At 57.5% G+C, this 15,244-nt stretch overlaps 1 protein-coding gene across 5 annotated transcripts in view; it reads right to left on the bottom strand.

Annotated features, from left to right (window-relative positions):
• Positions 1-1,385: 1,385 nt before the first annotated feature.
• HMCN2 (hemicentin 2) overlaps positions 1,386-15,244 on the bottom strand; it is a 173,543-nt gene continuing 159,684 nt past the window's right edge. For 3 of the 5 annotated variants that reach the window (XM_032165420.2, XM_058445320.1, XM_032165423.2), the window contains 12 exons: positions 13,062-13,211; positions 10,860-10,997; positions 10,643-10,764; positions 9,894-10,131; positions 8,452-8,514; positions 8,208-8,330; positions 7,336-7,470; positions 6,132-6,260; positions 5,292-5,612; positions 4,418-4,537; positions 3,349-3,475; positions 1,386-2,546 (listed from right to left, as the gene is read on the bottom strand). In XM_032165420.2, the coding sequence (XP_032021311.1) occupies positions 2,201-2,546; positions 3,349-3,475; positions 4,418-4,537; positions 5,292-5,612; positions 6,132-6,260; positions 7,336-7,470; positions 8,208-8,330; positions 8,452-8,514; positions 9,894-10,131; positions 10,643-10,764; positions 10,860-10,997; positions 13,062-13,211 (2,012 nt within the window). In that variant the 3' untranslated portion in view covers positions 1,386-2,200. Of the gene's footprint in view, positions 2,547-3,348; positions 3,476-4,417; positions 4,538-5,291; positions 5,613-6,131; positions 6,261-7,335; positions 7,471-8,207; positions 8,331-8,451; positions 8,515-8,535; positions 9,041-9,893; positions 10,132-10,642; positions 10,765-10,859; positions 10,998-13,061; positions 13,212-15,244 lie in introns of those variants that run through there. The other 2 variants (XM_032165424.2, XM_058445321.1) reach the window with 2 other exon arrangements.

Raw genomic sequence — 15,244 nt, 5'->3', positions numbered from 1 at the left:
ATCACCTGAGGTTGGGAGTTTGAGACCAGCCTGACCAACATGGAGAAACCCCGTTTCTAGTAAAAATACAAAATTAGCCGGGCATGGTGGTGCATGCCTGTAATACTAGCTACTCGGGAGGCTGAGGCAGGAGAATGGTGTGAACCCGGGAGGCGGAGCTTAAAGTGAGCCGAGATCGCGCCACTGCTCTCCAGTCTGGGCTACAGGGCCAGACTCCGTCTCAAAAAAAAAAAGGACTACTTAGGAATTGTTGCACTAAACTTCTGTCCATTCATTCATCCAACAAAGGCCCTTCCTGTAGATAAATTAGATGAATTATTAAGGCCAGGGCCTAGAAACGGCCCTTGCCTTCAATAATCCGTCCCACAGAGTGGGGGGAGTGCTATCAGGAAAAAGATAGCTCAGAAGAGGACTGCAAGTGAAACCCAGGGGCAAGGTGCAAAGGATACAAGATAATAAGCAAGCCATAAAGAAGCCCGCTGTAGGAGTCTATGACTAGAAAGCAACAAGAGTTAGCAGATAAAAATACACTGGGGTTAGCCAGGTGCAGTGGCGCATGCCTGTAATCCCAGCAGTTTGGGAGGCTGAGGTGGGAGGATCCTTTGAGCCAGGAGTTCCAGACCAGACAGAGCAACATAATGAAACCTCATCTCTACAAAACATTTAAAAAATTAGGTCGGGCACGGTGGCTCATGCCTGTAATCCCAGCACTTTGGGAGGCCGAGGCGGGCAAATCATCTGGAGGTCAGGAGTTTGAGACCAGCCTGACCAGCGTGGAGAAACCCCATCTCTACTAAAAATACAAAATTAGCTGGGCATGGTGGCACATGCCTGTAATCCCAGCTACTCGGGAGGCTGAGGCAGGAGAATCACTGGAACCCAGAAGACGGAGGTTGCGGTAAGCCGAGATAGCACCATTGCACTCCAGCCTGGGCAACAAGAGCGAAACTCCAACTCAAAAAAAAAAAAAAAAATTTAGCCAGGTGTGGTGGTGCATGCCTGTGGTCCCAGCTACTCAGGAGGTTGAGGTGGGAGGATTGCTTGAGCCTGGGAGGCAGAGATTGAGGTGAACAGAGATCACGCCACTGCACTCCAGCCTGGGTGACAGAGTGAGATCCTATCTCAAAATAATAATATCACATTGGTATTTTCCTAACGGAGTAGATATTAGGTGTTTTTGCCACAAAAATAAGTATATACAAGATGATGGGTATGTTTTATTTTTTTCAAACCCACACAAAATCCAAATGGATATGTTCATTGGTTTGACTGTAGTAACCATTTCGTTATGTGTATCAAAGCATCATGTTGTATGACTTACATATATACAAAACATTAATCGTTAATATAAAGGCCAGGCATGGTGGCATGTGCCTGTAGTTTCAGCTGCTCTGGAGGCTGAGGCGGGAGGATCGCGAGGCCAGGAGGTCGAGGCTGCAGTGAGCCACGATCATGTCATTTGCAACTCCAGCTTGGGCGACAGGACAAGACCCTGCCTCTAAAAAGTAAGAATTATTTTTTTGCCACTGGCTGTTGCTGTCTGTGCAACACATTTACTCCTCATTTAATTGCCCCCGCAGCCCTATGGGGGAAGGGAATGCCCTATTGCAATATTTTATGGATTAGGAAACTGAGGCCGGGAGGTGCCTGAGGCGCCCTACTCCTAAGGCTGGTAGACTCAAACTGCAGTGCTCCTGGATCAGAACAGAAGGCGTGGTCTCCTTTCCAGCCCAAAGCGCCTTCCCTACAAAGCAAAATAATTAGACAAAGAAACCAAGTTGGTTAAAAAAACAATCTTTTTATATTGCAACAGGGTTCAGAATGACACCGCCAGGTGTGGCCGAACGACAGCCGCTGCCACCCCCAACGCGGGGTCTGCCCCTTCTCCCGTGCGTCCAGGTGCCCCGTGTCCCTGTCCCGCTCCCACTGAGGGGCGGATCCGACCTGGAGGCTTCCCCGGGCCCTGCCTGTGGGCCTGGCCACCCAAGAGCCGCCCTGGACGCCTCCCTCTGTGAGGTCAGGTCCTCGCTGTCGGGGGGGTCAAGGCTGTGCGCGGGGTCGTGTTGACCCAAGGTTTCGCTGACGCACGGGGCGGGAGACGATGACGCTCCGCCTGCCACAGCAGGTGGCGTGGACCAAGCTTCTCCTCGACCCCTTCCTCGGGGGTCACGCCAGGGCGGCCGCCAATGCCCTCTCCCGTTTAGTAGGGGTAGGGGGACACGGCGATGAGCAGGACGAAGACGCTTTGGTGGCGCGGCGCCGCGGCGCGCACAGTGAGCCGGTAGAGGCCGGCACGGGTGAGCGCGCGACGGGTGTAGACCGCGCCGAGTCCCCCGCCCAGCGGACGCAGCGCGAAGGGGCTGCGGGGGTCGGGCTCCAGCACGCTGAGCTCGGTGCGGTTGGCGGGGACGCCGGCCTCGGAGAAGGCGGCGAGGCGGGCCACGTCGTGGTGGGCGCGCACGCCCAGGGGCAGCGGCAGCAACCGGTACTGCAGCGTAGAGGGGCTGCCCGTGCCGCAGTCCCGAGAGCAGCGCCGGAAGCACGTCCTGCGGGCGGCACAAACACACGGACAGGCGGACTCGGGGGTGCGGTCGGAGCGTGGCCCATCCGCGCAACTCAGACCTCCCTGCCAGCCCCTGCAGTTCCGCCCACGCGCTGCCCGTCCTTCTCCCGCAGAGCCCCACCCGCCTTCTCTGCAGGCGCCCACGCTAGCCCGTTTTAGAGATCAACAAACTGAAGCCCAGAGAAGCCAGAGGCGTGCCCTTTCACGGTCCCTCCAGCGGACTTTCCAGATCCATGCCCCAGGGAAGCCCAGCAGACACAGGGGAGCGATGTGCCCCTGGGCCCAGTCACCCAGTCTGGATTTGCCCTGCGGGGGCAGGGTTGGGGTTGGAGGTGGAGACTGCGCTTAGCCTTGCCTGGGGCATCCGCTTCCAACCCCAGCCTAGGTTTCCAGTTGTAAGGCCCGGGGGCAGGTCACCCGCCGCGAGAAACCTTTCCAGGGCAGCAGCTGCCACCCCTAAGGTCCCCATGTCTCCGTGCGTCTTGATGAGTGTCCGTTGGCCGCTGTGAGTGGCGTGGGGGAGATGGGTTTGGTGCTGGCGTGTCTGAGTTTTGTCCTGGGGTTGTGTGTGAGTCTGCACGGTGTTCCCGTGTCTGGGGTTTGGTGTGTGTGCTCCTGTGTCCCCGTTCTCTCCCACTCTGGCCTCTCCCTGCCCCCAGGGCTCCATGCGCTCCTGCCTGCATCACTTATGTGGGGAGTGACAATGACAGCGCCATTCTGCACCCCGAGTGACTGAAAAATGTGCTTTTCCTGAGGGCACAAGGCCCTGCCAACTCAGGCCTTACCCAGGGCTGGGGCCCTGCCGGTAGGTGGCAGGACAGGGTGTGTCCACACACTGGTAGCTGCCGCGGGTGTTGAAGCACATCTGGCCGGGTCCACACTCGATGCTGTCCTCCTTGCACTCGTTGATGTCTGGATGGGGAAGTTGGTGAAGCGGGGGAGGGAGATGAAAAGATGGAGCAAAGGAGAAAGGGGGAGTGCGTGGGGAGAAGTACCTTTGGGGGACCAGTGAGGTGAGCAGCCCTTCTCCCTTTGTCCCCAGCCAGTCTGACCCGTGACCACCCAGCTGGAGGCCTGCAGCACCTTCTCATCTCCCTGGGGGGGCCAGGGCTTTCCAGGGCGTGTAGGTGGGCACTGTGGGGGCCTCCTGACCAAGTGCTGGGTAGGAGGGCCTGGGAGAGACGGGGCTTTCCCTGGATGGCTGCTTTGCCCAAAGACCCAGAGTGCCCACTGCCCATGGACAGAGCCCCTGATCCTGTCTTCCTCAGTGGAAGCCCCACCCTTCTCAGAGGATGTTCGGTGACCTCCATGGCAGCGTGAGGGACAGAGACAGGCAGGGCAGGCATGGTTCCTGTTCTTTAGGGTGGAGGAAGCAGCATGACTGGCCCCAGCCCCGTTTGTGCACACCAGGGAAACGGTGCCCGGTTTGGGAGTTAGAGGCACTTACTATACCAGCAGCAGCAGCTGTGCCGCCCTGTGCTCAACCTCCACAGCTCTCAGCCCAGCTATCTGAGGGGGGACTGTGCTAGCCCCATTTAACCAGGAGGCCAGAGGCTTAGAGAGGTGAAGTGAGTTTCCCAGGGACACACAGCAGAGCTAGGATTGGCCTTGCGGAGCTGCTTTCAGAGCCTGCCCAGGTAATCTCAGAGCTCCTGTTCAGAGGACAGGCCCTGGCATGGCTGTGGGAGCCTGGGGTGTTCACGGAACCCCTCTGAGCCTGCCTCCCCGCCCCACATCACAGGATAGTTGTGAAGGGGCTGGAGTGAACGGAGTAGGTGAGATGCCACATGTCCCATCCCACGCTGCCTGCCCTAGCCCCAAGGGTGTTTGGGCGGTGGCCTGAGCCCGGCTCACCCTGGCAGTTCTTCCCACTGGGGAGCAGGCGGTAGCCGGTGGGGCACAGGCACTGGTAGCTGCCCTCGGTGTTGCGGCAGGCGTGCTGACACAGGTTCCTCACCTGGCACTCGTCGAGGTCTGGCTCGGGCATGGGGGTGGGGCAGGTAGGGGACGGGGGCAGAGAGACACACTGAGCCACAGACACCGACGTGGCCACACACCTGCCGTCTGGGCTCTGAAGCGGCCCTGCTCCTTCTCCCTGTCCTGCCCCTCCCAGCCCAGGTTTGGGGTTGGGGGAGTCCCTGGGCTTGGTGAGAGGGAGGAGCCCCACCTTACCTACCCCCTGCTCACCAAGGCATAGAAGGAGCAAGCAGCACCACCCCACAGACGCCTCCGTCCAGGCGGGAATGCCGAGGCGTCAGCCCTAGGGCAGGCCACCTCCTCTTTGTCCCTCTCTGCAGGGTCCAGGGGCCGTCCCCCACCCCCACCACCCAGCAGTCCCTTGTCACATTCTCATGTCTACCTGGAACATTCTCTTTCACCCCTGAAAATCTCCCTCCCTGACTGCTTTCCCTCTGAGTGCTAAGAGGAGTGTTTCTCAAAGGGGGTTCTCAGGACCACTTGCCTAGGATGCCCTCCCTCTGGGTAAAGTGTCCTGAAGTCAAATGGTTTAAAAAATAGTCCACCCCATCTTGGAAGTCCCCTGCCCAGTAGCACAGCCAAGGCTCTGAGACACCCTGCATTGGTGAAGCCACCATCCACCACACCACCCACCTCACTTGCCAGGAAGGTCTAGGTTTCTGAACTCGGTGGGGGGCACCTGCACACCCACCCTAGGGGCCCAAGAGCCCATAATGGCAGTGTCCCGTGGATGGTCAGGGCCTGGCCTTACCTGTGCAGACTCCGTTCTGCCTGATGAAACCAGGAGGGCACCAGGCCCGGCCCACGCTGCTCAGGGCCACAGGACCCGGCCGGAGAGAGACCCAGGCATGGTAGGAGCCACCGGGGATCGAGGCCCGGGGCCGCAGCCAGGGCAATAGAGGGCCTCGGTGGCTGACGGTGGTCACATTTTGTCCATTCCGCTCCAGTGAGGTGCAGGCCTTGCCGTCACGAAGGAGGGTCTGGCCTGGGGGGCACAGGCAGCGGTAGCTGCCCTGGAGGTTGTGGCACTGGTAGGCGCAGGCCTTGAGCAGCTGCAGGCACTCATTGACATCTGCAGAGGGGTGGGGTCAGGCGTGTGCACAGACAGGTGGCCCAGGGCCCCCTGCAGCCTGCAGCCATTGCCTGGCCCTGCCTTCTCTTTTGTTGGCACTCCCTAGAATCCAGTCACTCCCACGCTGCATGCGAGCCACACTGCATCCTCCTCTCCTGGACCAACCCCAGCCTCCTCTCTGATTCCACCTAAGGCTAGCAGAGGCTCAGCCTCCCCAGCTCTCAGCATCATCCCAGACTCCAGCTCCCCCTCAGCCCTTCAGTGCCCCAGTTAGATCCATTCCCTCTCCTAAGCCTCTCTGAGATACACTCACTTGCCTCCACAGTCCTCCCACTCTTGAAATTCCCCGTAAGATGACCCCATAGGGTCAGGCTGAGGCTTTGGTGCACAGGCAGGCACCCAGTGAGTGCAAAGTGTCGGCTGCTGTTTGGTTATTCTCAGAACTCACCAGCACTGGCGCCTTAGACACTCTCAGCCCCTGAGCTGGGGGTGCCGGCCAGAGGGTGGGTGTCCCCGTACCTAGGCAGGGCAGGCTGGGGCCCTGCATCCGGTAACCCCTGGGGCAGCTGCAGCGGTGACCGCCTGGGGTATTCTCGCAGAGCTGGTTGTAGTGACAGTCGTCCAACCCCTCCAGGCATTCGTCCACATCTGGGAGGCAGGGGCATGGTCGGCGGGGGGAAGACTAGCCCAGAGCCCCTCCCCCAAGGGACGGACCATCCTCCTCCATATCTGGGCCTCCTCCCTGTCCCCTTCTCCAGTTTCAGTGCCACCAGGCTGCATGGCAGCCCTCGTAGCACCTCCCCCAGTTATACCAGGTTGGAGGTCAACAGGGTTCCAGGTCCCAAAGAAAGGAAGGGGCTGAAAGGGTGGGCTTTGTGGGCGGAGTCCTGGGTTCCGCTGAGCTCTCCATATTCTAACCCTTGGGCAAGGAACTCTCCCTCTCTGAGCCTCAGTTTTCTTATCCATAAAGAGGGTAAAGATGTGACCTCTTCATGGGGTCGTGGTGAGGAGGGGAGCCTGGTATGTGGGAAGAGCTAAGAAAGTGGTGAGAAAGGAGGAAAGGGGGCAGGAAGGGCGGCAGGCAGGAGAGCCCAGTGAGTTTTCGGGCACTCTAAGGGCCCTGGGGGCCACAGAGTTGCGATGGCGATGGCTGATCCTCTGGGGTCAGGCTCCACCGTGCTTCCCTCTCCACCGTACAGTCTCTCAGAGGAGCCGGGTGCACCCACGGTCCTGCAGCCATAGACTGCTAGAACAGGAAGGACCATTGAGGTCACCTGTCCAGGGGTGGCACCTAGGTTTTATCTCAAAGGCTGACTGCACCTGCTCCATGGTGGCTGCAGGGGCTGTTGGGTCAAGAAGGATTCAGAAGTGGTCTCTAGCTGGGGCTTGATTCATGCGGGGGAACAGAACGGATGGCAGCAGAGGGAGCATGTGTTTGCCATCCCTGACCCAGCTCCCTCTTTAACAAGCAGACAAGACACTGAGGTCCAGAAAGAAAACACCCCTATCAAAGAAGGTGCCAGCTGCCAGGAGCCAGGGGAGGGCTCAGACCTCCGGAGCCTGGCTCAGGCTTTGTCCCCAGCCTTGCTGTGCTCCTTCTGCCAAGAGTCTCAGTCTTCCTGGAAGCCCAGAGCCCAGTGACACACAGCCCCCTATCAGCTGATCCCTGGCAACCTCTGGGTTTCCAGGAGTATGGACAGGCCGCATGCTGTGCCCCCGTCACCTTCACAGCCGGCCCCATCAGCAGCCACCCGGAAGCCAGGCCCACAGTCAGGGAGGCAGTGGTAGGACCCGAGCAGGTTCACACAGCGCTGCCCCTCTCGGCAAAGGTGAGCATCCCACGCACACTCGTCCACATCTGGGGGCAGATCAGGGCAGATGGCTGTGTGAACATGATCCCCAGGCCTGCCTCGCCACCTAACCCTGGCCCAGCCTATCCACAGAGGCTTCGTCCACAGGCCCAGGAGCCACTGGCAAGAAGGTCCCCACCCCTTCTGCTCGCTCTTCCCATTGTCCTGCTCCCTACCCCAGAACACAGGGCCCACTCCAAGGGACCCGAGCGCTTGGGCCTGCAGCTTCCAATGCAAGGCTGCAGAGAACGTCCCCTTGGGCACCCGGCTTGGAGCCCAGCAGAAACTTGGCACCAGGCCCTCCTGGTGGGAGTGCAGGGATGCAGATTGGGGGTCAGCATCAGCACCATCACCCGAGGTCAGATTTGTCATCCAGCAACATTGCTGAGGGGGACAACTCACTTGCCAGTCTCAGTCAATTGGAAATTATGCTGAGTGTTGGGAAAGCTTCTGAGGCCTGTTCAGGTTCAGAATGCTGTAAGCATGTGATAACCGCCCGTATGTCTCTGGGGCTGCCCATCACCCCCTGATACCTGGGCCTCACTCATCTGCAGCTCCCATAGCAGGAAGGAGCCTGGTGGGGACATAGCATTGGGACCCCCAGGCTGACATCAAACACCCTCAAGAATTGGCCATCCCTGCAGGTCTGTGTCCCCAGCCAGGGTCTTGGCCCTGGGGACCCTTCCGCACACCTGGGTCAGGTCTGAGGAGCACGTCTCCTCCCTCCTCCCAGCGACTCCCTCACCTCTGCAGTTCCTGTCATCCCAGGCCAGGGCGAAGCCAGTCGGGCAGGCGCAGGAGAAGTGGCCGGGTGCGTTAAGGCAGGCATGGGAGCAGGGGCTGGGGCCTCCCGAGCACTCGTCCCTGTCTGGGGCAGGAAGGGGTCTGGTGGTCTCCGCTCCCAGGCCCTCCTGCCAGCTGGCTGGGAGAAGCCATCCATCCCAGGCTGAGAGGCCTCCCACATCCATGCCAGGGTGGGGGGCGCTCACCCACACAAAACGCTCCCTGGGAGTCCAGCTCAAAGCCCTCGGGGCAGCCGACCTCGTTCTCCGCTGCAAGGCAAAGAGGACAGACTCTAAGGACATGAGGGTGTCCTCTCCCAAGGCTGCCCTGGCCGTAGCCCAGGCTTGCAGCTCCCCCACTGCCAGCTTAGCCAGGCAGAGCCAAGGCGGTGCCAGAGAGTCAGCGAGCCCATTTCCTGCCCAGGCCTGTTGGAGGCTATGACAGGGCACGCCCAGTCAAGGAAATGTGTCCTGAAGGGCTCCCAGTGGGGCTGGGCAGTGAGTCAGGCAGCCCCAGGAAAACCATTCAGATAAAACGCAGGAGGTCAGCACATGCAGAACGGCTCTCGTGAGACCACGGCAGCAATGCACAGAGAGCGTGCTCCTCTCCAGGGGCAGAGGAGAGCGTCGGACGGGCAGCAAAGACAAAGGCAGGGGAGGGGTGAGCTGGGTTCTGGAGGCGGGAAGGACACAAGGCAGTCTAAATCAGGGGTGTCCTATCTTTTGGCTTCTGTGGGCCATGCTGGAAGAAGAAGAATTGCCTTGGGTCACACATAAAATACAGATAGCTGATGAGCTAAAAAAAAAAAAAAAAAAAAAAAATCACAAAAAATCTCATAATGTTTTAAGAAAGTTTATAAATTTGTGTTGGGCCGTATTCAAAGCTGTTCTGGGTGGCATGCGGCCTGTGGGCCACGGGTTGGACAAGCTTGGTCCAAATAATTGTAGGGACAGCCACCCTTGATGAGGCAGCCACTAGGTGCCAGGCTAGGGTTTTAGAGACAACATCTGTACGGCGACACCCCGCAAGGCAGGCGATGTCATGCCCGCTGTACAGATGGGAACACTGAAGCTCCGGGAGGACCAGGACATTGCCCCCAAGGTCCCACAGCCAGAAAGTGGTGCACCTGGGATTTGAATTGGGGTCTGCCTGACCTCAAAGCGGTGCTCTTATCACTGTCTCTCATTCAATGTTCAGAACACTCTGGGACCTCAAATAATGTGAGCATGTGTATCTTTAGCATTCACTGGGTAAACAGCATGTTCCTGTGGGTCTCTAGGGTTCCAACAGTGGTTCCTGGCTCCCTGGGTGGGGCCTCGGTGCAGGTGCCCTCGGGAGAAGAGGGTTGGGTGACTCAATTCCTTAACATCAGCCTGGGGTGGCTGGACCTTCACCTTGGGGCCTGGGGAAAGGATCCAGAGGTTGGAACAAGGGTGGCTTAGAGAGCTGTGTCCCTGTGAGGAGGGTGAGTGGATGGATGGGAGTGGGGACAGGCCAGGTGAGCAGGCCAGGTGGGCCGTCTCAGTCTGAAGTCTGGCCCATGGTCAGTGGATGTTAGGGGCAGGGGTGGATTCCAGCCACGTGCATTTGGGCCCCTGGCAGGTTTTAGCTGGGGCAGTGGGGGTGGGACAAAGCAGAGGGGCCTCACCCGCCTGCAGGGCTGTAGTGAGCTGGAAGCGCAGGGCCTCAGCCTCTGGGTCGAAGGCCGAGCTGATAGCTGAGGCCCGCAGGTGCTGCACCAGCTGGGGCTGGGGGCCCCGGGCCGCGTTGTACTGGATGCTGTGGTTGCAGCGCAGGAACGAGGGGAGGCTGCCCTGGAAGAAGCGCTGTGTGGAGCCCACAAACAGCTGGCCAGGCCCTGTTTGCACGTAGTGCTCCTCAAAGTCCTGCAGGTTGAAGAGGAGGGGAGGAGGAGGAGGGATGGGGGAGAGGGAGAAAGGGGTCAGGGTTGGAAGGGGAGGAGAAAAATGCTGAGATTTCAACTCCCAAGCAGCCTGAGACCCTTACCCCAACTCAGGGGCTTGAGGAGGCTTGGGAGAAGATGGGGTGAGCCTTGGGAAGAGATGGGGTGAACCTTGGGAGGAGATGGGGTGAGCCTCCTAGAACCTCTTCTAACAGCTGGGCTGCTCTGGGCAGCTCACCTCTCTTCAGGACTCACGCTTTTGAACAAGAATACTCTGATCTGAAGTCGCATGGCTCAGAGCATCCCTTCAAGGGCTTGAACTTGAGCCTGTTACAACTGCTCATCCTACCCTAAGTCCAAGGCCAGACTGTGACCCAGCCCTGCAGCGGTGTCAGGAGGGAGAGTGGGCCTGGCTGCTCAGGGGTGATTGAGAGCCGGGCACCTCCATCTCTCTCACCCACCCTGTCTGCACACCCCAGGACTTGACCCCCAACCTGCACTTGAAGATCTGCATCAGCCAGGCTCTCAGGGACAACGCCATTGACCACCACGTCGAGGAGCAGGAGGCCATCAGGATCCAGGCCCCGGGCCACCTGGGTCATCGTGAGCAGCTCCCCTGCAAACCATCCCCACCCAGCCCAGAGTCACCACGGGAGGTCCTGGGCGCAGGCTTCAGTCCTGCCTGGCCCACCTGGGGGAGGCCCCGCTTACCTGTAGCAAACTCCATGTGTGACTCCTGCCGGAACCTGCCCCCGGTCAGGGAGTGGCCATTCAGGGCTTCCCCACTCTCTCTGGCCAGGGCCCAGTAGATGGGGGCGATGGTGACCACGAGCACCCGCATCAGAGGCCCTGGGTGGGGCAGGGCGTAGAGGCCAGGTTAGAGCTGATCCTCAGGGCAGCCACTCTCCTGTTCAAGGTCCCGTCATGGCTCCCCACTGCCCCCAGGAGAGCTCAGCCCCTTCCCTTGCTGCCCATACTCAGCCTTGTGACTGCCATGCCAATTATTTAACCAGAATCCGGGACCTGGTGGAGGCAAATAATCTACTTCCTGGAGTAACTGTGAAATTAATAAATTTATACAAGGAAATGCTAGGCAACATAGTGAGACTGTCTCTACAAAAAATAAAAATATTAAGGACAGGCTGGGTACGGTGGCTCACGCCTGTAATCCCAGCACTTCGGGAGGCCAAGGCGGGCGGATCACGAGGTCAGGAGATCAAGACCTTCCTGGCTAACACGGTGAAACCCTGTCTCTACTAAAAATACCAAAAAAAAAAATTAGCCGGGTGTGGTGGCAGGCGGCTGTAGTTCCAGCTATGCGGGAGGCTGAGGCAGGAGAGTGGTGTGAACCTGGGAGGCGGAGCTTGCAGTGAGCTGAGATTGCGCCACTGCACTCCAGCCTGGGTGACAGAGCGAGACTCCGTCTCAAAAAAAAAAAAAAAAAAATATATATATATATATATATATATGGACCTAAGCCAGGTGTGGTGGCATACGCCTGATAGTCCTAGCTACTGGGGAGGCTAAGGTAGGAGGATCGCTTGAGCCTGGGAGGCTGAGGCTGCAGTGAGCTGTGATTGCATCACTTGCACTCCAGCCTGGGCAACAAAGCAAGAAGCAGTCTCAAAAAGAAAAAAAAAAGAAGAAATAAATGCATGTACCTTGCTGACATTTAACTTAGTTCAACAAATACCGATTGAGGGCCCCTGGGTCACCACGGAGCCAGGGACTCCACAGACTGTCATTACATATTTGCTGAGTCGAAGTGAACCAACTTTTCTAACTTGCAGATCCCTTCTGGACGAGCCCCGGTTTGTTCCAACCCATTTGAAAAAAGAACCAAAAAATGGCCCTGGACGTGGATTCTCAGATCTTCTTCACGTGATGCCCCACCCTCCACGCAGGGCCAGGTGGGGCCACGGACTGGGCAAGGGGAACACACCTGCTCCCCACTTGCTCCGAGTCAGGGACGGTGCCAGCTTTGCAAGGTTCACAGGAGCCGGCCAGGCCCCTGTGCATGGGCACCACCTTCTCAGCCTCTCTGTGCGTCTGTTTCATGGAACAGAGCCTGGCCCGCGGGCTTGGGGCCAGATGCTTTTCCAGGCCTCGCACTCCTGCAGCTGGAATAAGCAGCCATGTCTGGGCGGCGTCTCGCTTCATCTGCTGTCTGCTGACAGCCAGCTCAGAGTGACTTCCCCAGCAAAATCCCCTGACCCCACACTGCTCATGCAGGACCATGGCCAAGGGCAGCTTCAGAGGAGCTACTTTCAGTGAAGACCCCATGAACACTGCCCCTCCTGGACCCCCACGAGGGGCCAGGGATTCCTTGGGAAGGGAGAGACAGTGATGTCCACTGTCACAAGCTCTGCAAGTCTCTCAGAGCATTCATCGCTCAGACACCGTACATGAGAGCTCTGTGTGCAGATGACTCTTCTTAGTCCTCTAGGTTTTCTAGGCAATTCACTTCTCCATGTTTCCCGCTTCCCGTCACCTCCAGCCTGCACCCCTCATTCATGACTGGAGATCCCTCCACTTCCATCAGCCCGAGCCTTAACTTAAACGGGGAAAAGCCTCAGGGAGCCATCCGTGGCTTGGGAAACCACAATCTGAGTGCCCGCACCCCCAGAACACCGACCGTTTCGCACACTCTTGGTCTGACTGTAAATGCAGTTCCTTTGTTTTTGGGAGGTTGTGAGGGGGACAGGAAGTTGCCTGCACCTAAGTCCACTCAGCTTTGCTTTGCTTTGGCTTGCACTCAGCTTTGAGAGGTGGTCAGACGTGCTCTGGTCATCAGGCCCTGAGCAAGTCTCGGGGCACAGGCTCTGCCCCTCCTCGGTCCAGCATGTTCTGGAGGATCCTCGCTGGGGCTGGGACAATGGCCCAGAGGCAGGTGATGCTCTGCCTTCTACTCACCCACGTTTGCTGGGACATGGCGGATGCTGCTGTGGATGCTGCTGACCCCGGAGTGCGCCTCCTGCATCACGCTGGTGTTGAGTGTGGCCACGCCAAATTTCCGGCCGTTGATCACCCCAATCATGCTGCCCCAGCTCCCCTGGGGCTCCCCTGTAAGGAAGGGAAAGAACTACAGTGCTACTGACTATACACCCCGGGGCCCACAGCACAAGCAGGCTGTCATTCCCATTTCATGAAGGAGCAAATGGAGGCTTGGAGAGTTCACCTCCACTTGTCCAAGGACACACAGCTAAGGGGTCACAGACTCAACGCCCAGGGGATCTTGGCTCTAAAAGGGAAGGGAGGCTGTTAGGAGGAACCTTGGGCTGGGGGTGGAGCTGGCTTCTAATTCTGGCTCTGCCATTCCTTAAAACCTGGCCTCGTCAGGCCCCCAAGCCACACCTGAGTTGGGTCACCTGTAAAATGAGGAGGTGGGACCACAAACTCACAGAAGACCTGTGGGTCTCTGAAATGCCAGGAGCTCACGATGGCATGGCTGGCACACTGAAGGAGCCAGGGCACCGAGCCAGAGCCGGATGCCGTCACCTGAACAGCCCCATTCCATCAGTGCTGCTGGCTCCGGCTGCCCTGCAGCTGGCCTGGCTGGGTGGGCTGGCTTCCGAGCGGCTGCCCGCCAGGCCGTCTGTGAGCAGATGCTCTTTAGTGCTAATCAAACGGATGGTGCAGGCACAGGGGGGTGCTTCCTCTGACTAATGGGCCAGCTGTCTTGTTTAGGCAGATGGCATTCCAGGGGGCGAGAGACAGAAGTTAGCCTGCCTCTCCACTCACCAGCTCTCAGGGGAAATTAACAACAAATTGCCCATGATCTGTCAAAAAATAACATAAAACACTCAAGTGCTAGGATCCTAAATGGATGAATCAAGGGGCTGGTTAATTTGGGTTCTAGGAAGCAGGGCCATTTCCTGCAGCCCAGAGCTGGGGTTTGATGAGATTTGAAGCCCATCTAGGATGTTTCTCATCAGTATCTGATGCTCTGGACCCTATGGGAGGGACAGGAGAAGGGCCGTGAACCTATCCCTGGCCTTTTAATAGGGGGGTGAGGAAGGTATCGGGAGCTGCAGACCGAGAAGGCTGGAGTGTGACCCGGGCAGCTTTGGAAGGGGACAGGAAATGGAACCCAGGCACGGGAAGCCACCGCCAGCTCTCTCAGACATGGAGTGACGTAGCAGCCTCTTGTCCCCCTACAAGGCCAGGATTGGGACCTGCCAGGCTGATGGGGAAGGAGGAGAAGCAGGTTTTCAGGAGGGAAAACAGGTTTATAGTTAGAAGCTCCCAAACCCTGAACTCCCTTCACCCACCAGTGCCCCTTAAGAAAATCGTCCCACAGAAATCTTCAGGGCCACACACAAAGACGCACAGCACGGTGTGGTTTTGGGGAATGGAAACTAGAAAAATAAACGATGTTGCTCATTTGACAAAGCCGAAAGGAATGAAGATAAAAAACGTTCCCATGGAATGATACGAAGCCAATAAAAAAGCTGTGGACCGATGTGTATCATAATGGGATGTCTTCCAAGATAGAGGAAGTAAAAATGGCAGGTTATAGAGGGTGTAAATTTGACATTTGTAAGAAGGAAAGTGTATCCCTTCTATCCAGAGAAAACAGTGTGGAAGAATGTATCTCCCCAAATAATTGCTTAAGCTACTTTGGGTCACTGAATTATGGGAGAGAATTACCTTTTTCTTCATAGATTTCTATAGTATCTGGCCTTTCTACAATTAACATATATAAAGGAAGAATATTTGTTTCTATTAAAAAAAATAAGGAGGCTGGGTTATGGATTGAATGGTACCACCCCACCCAAAATTCATATGTTGAAGTCCTAACCCCCAGGACCTCAGAATGTGACCCTATTTGAAGACAGGGTCTTTATAGGGTAAGTCAAGTTAGAATGAGGCCATTAGAGCAGGCCTAATCCAACATGACTGTGTCCTTATAAATAGGGAAGCGTAGACACACACAGGGAAGATGAAGGCAGAGTTGGGGGTGATATCTCGACAAGCCACAGAATGCCAAGGACCACCAAGACGACCCTGGGAGAGAGGCCCAGACCAGATCCTCCCCACAGTGCTCAGAAGGAACCAGGGCTGCTGACAGTGTGATCCTAGATTTCCAGCCTCCA

The sequence above is a fragment of the Hylobates moloch genome, unplaced genomic scaffold (assembly GCF_009828535.3).
Source record: "Hylobates moloch isolate HMO894 unplaced genomic scaffold, HMol_V3 SCAFFOLD_10, whole genome shotgun sequence".
Lineage (NCBI taxonomy): Eukaryota > Metazoa > Chordata > Mammalia > Primates > Hylobatidae > Hylobates > Hylobates moloch.
The sequence above is the reverse complement of the archived record's forward strand: the minus strand, read 5'-3'. Positions and strand labels throughout refer to the sequence as shown.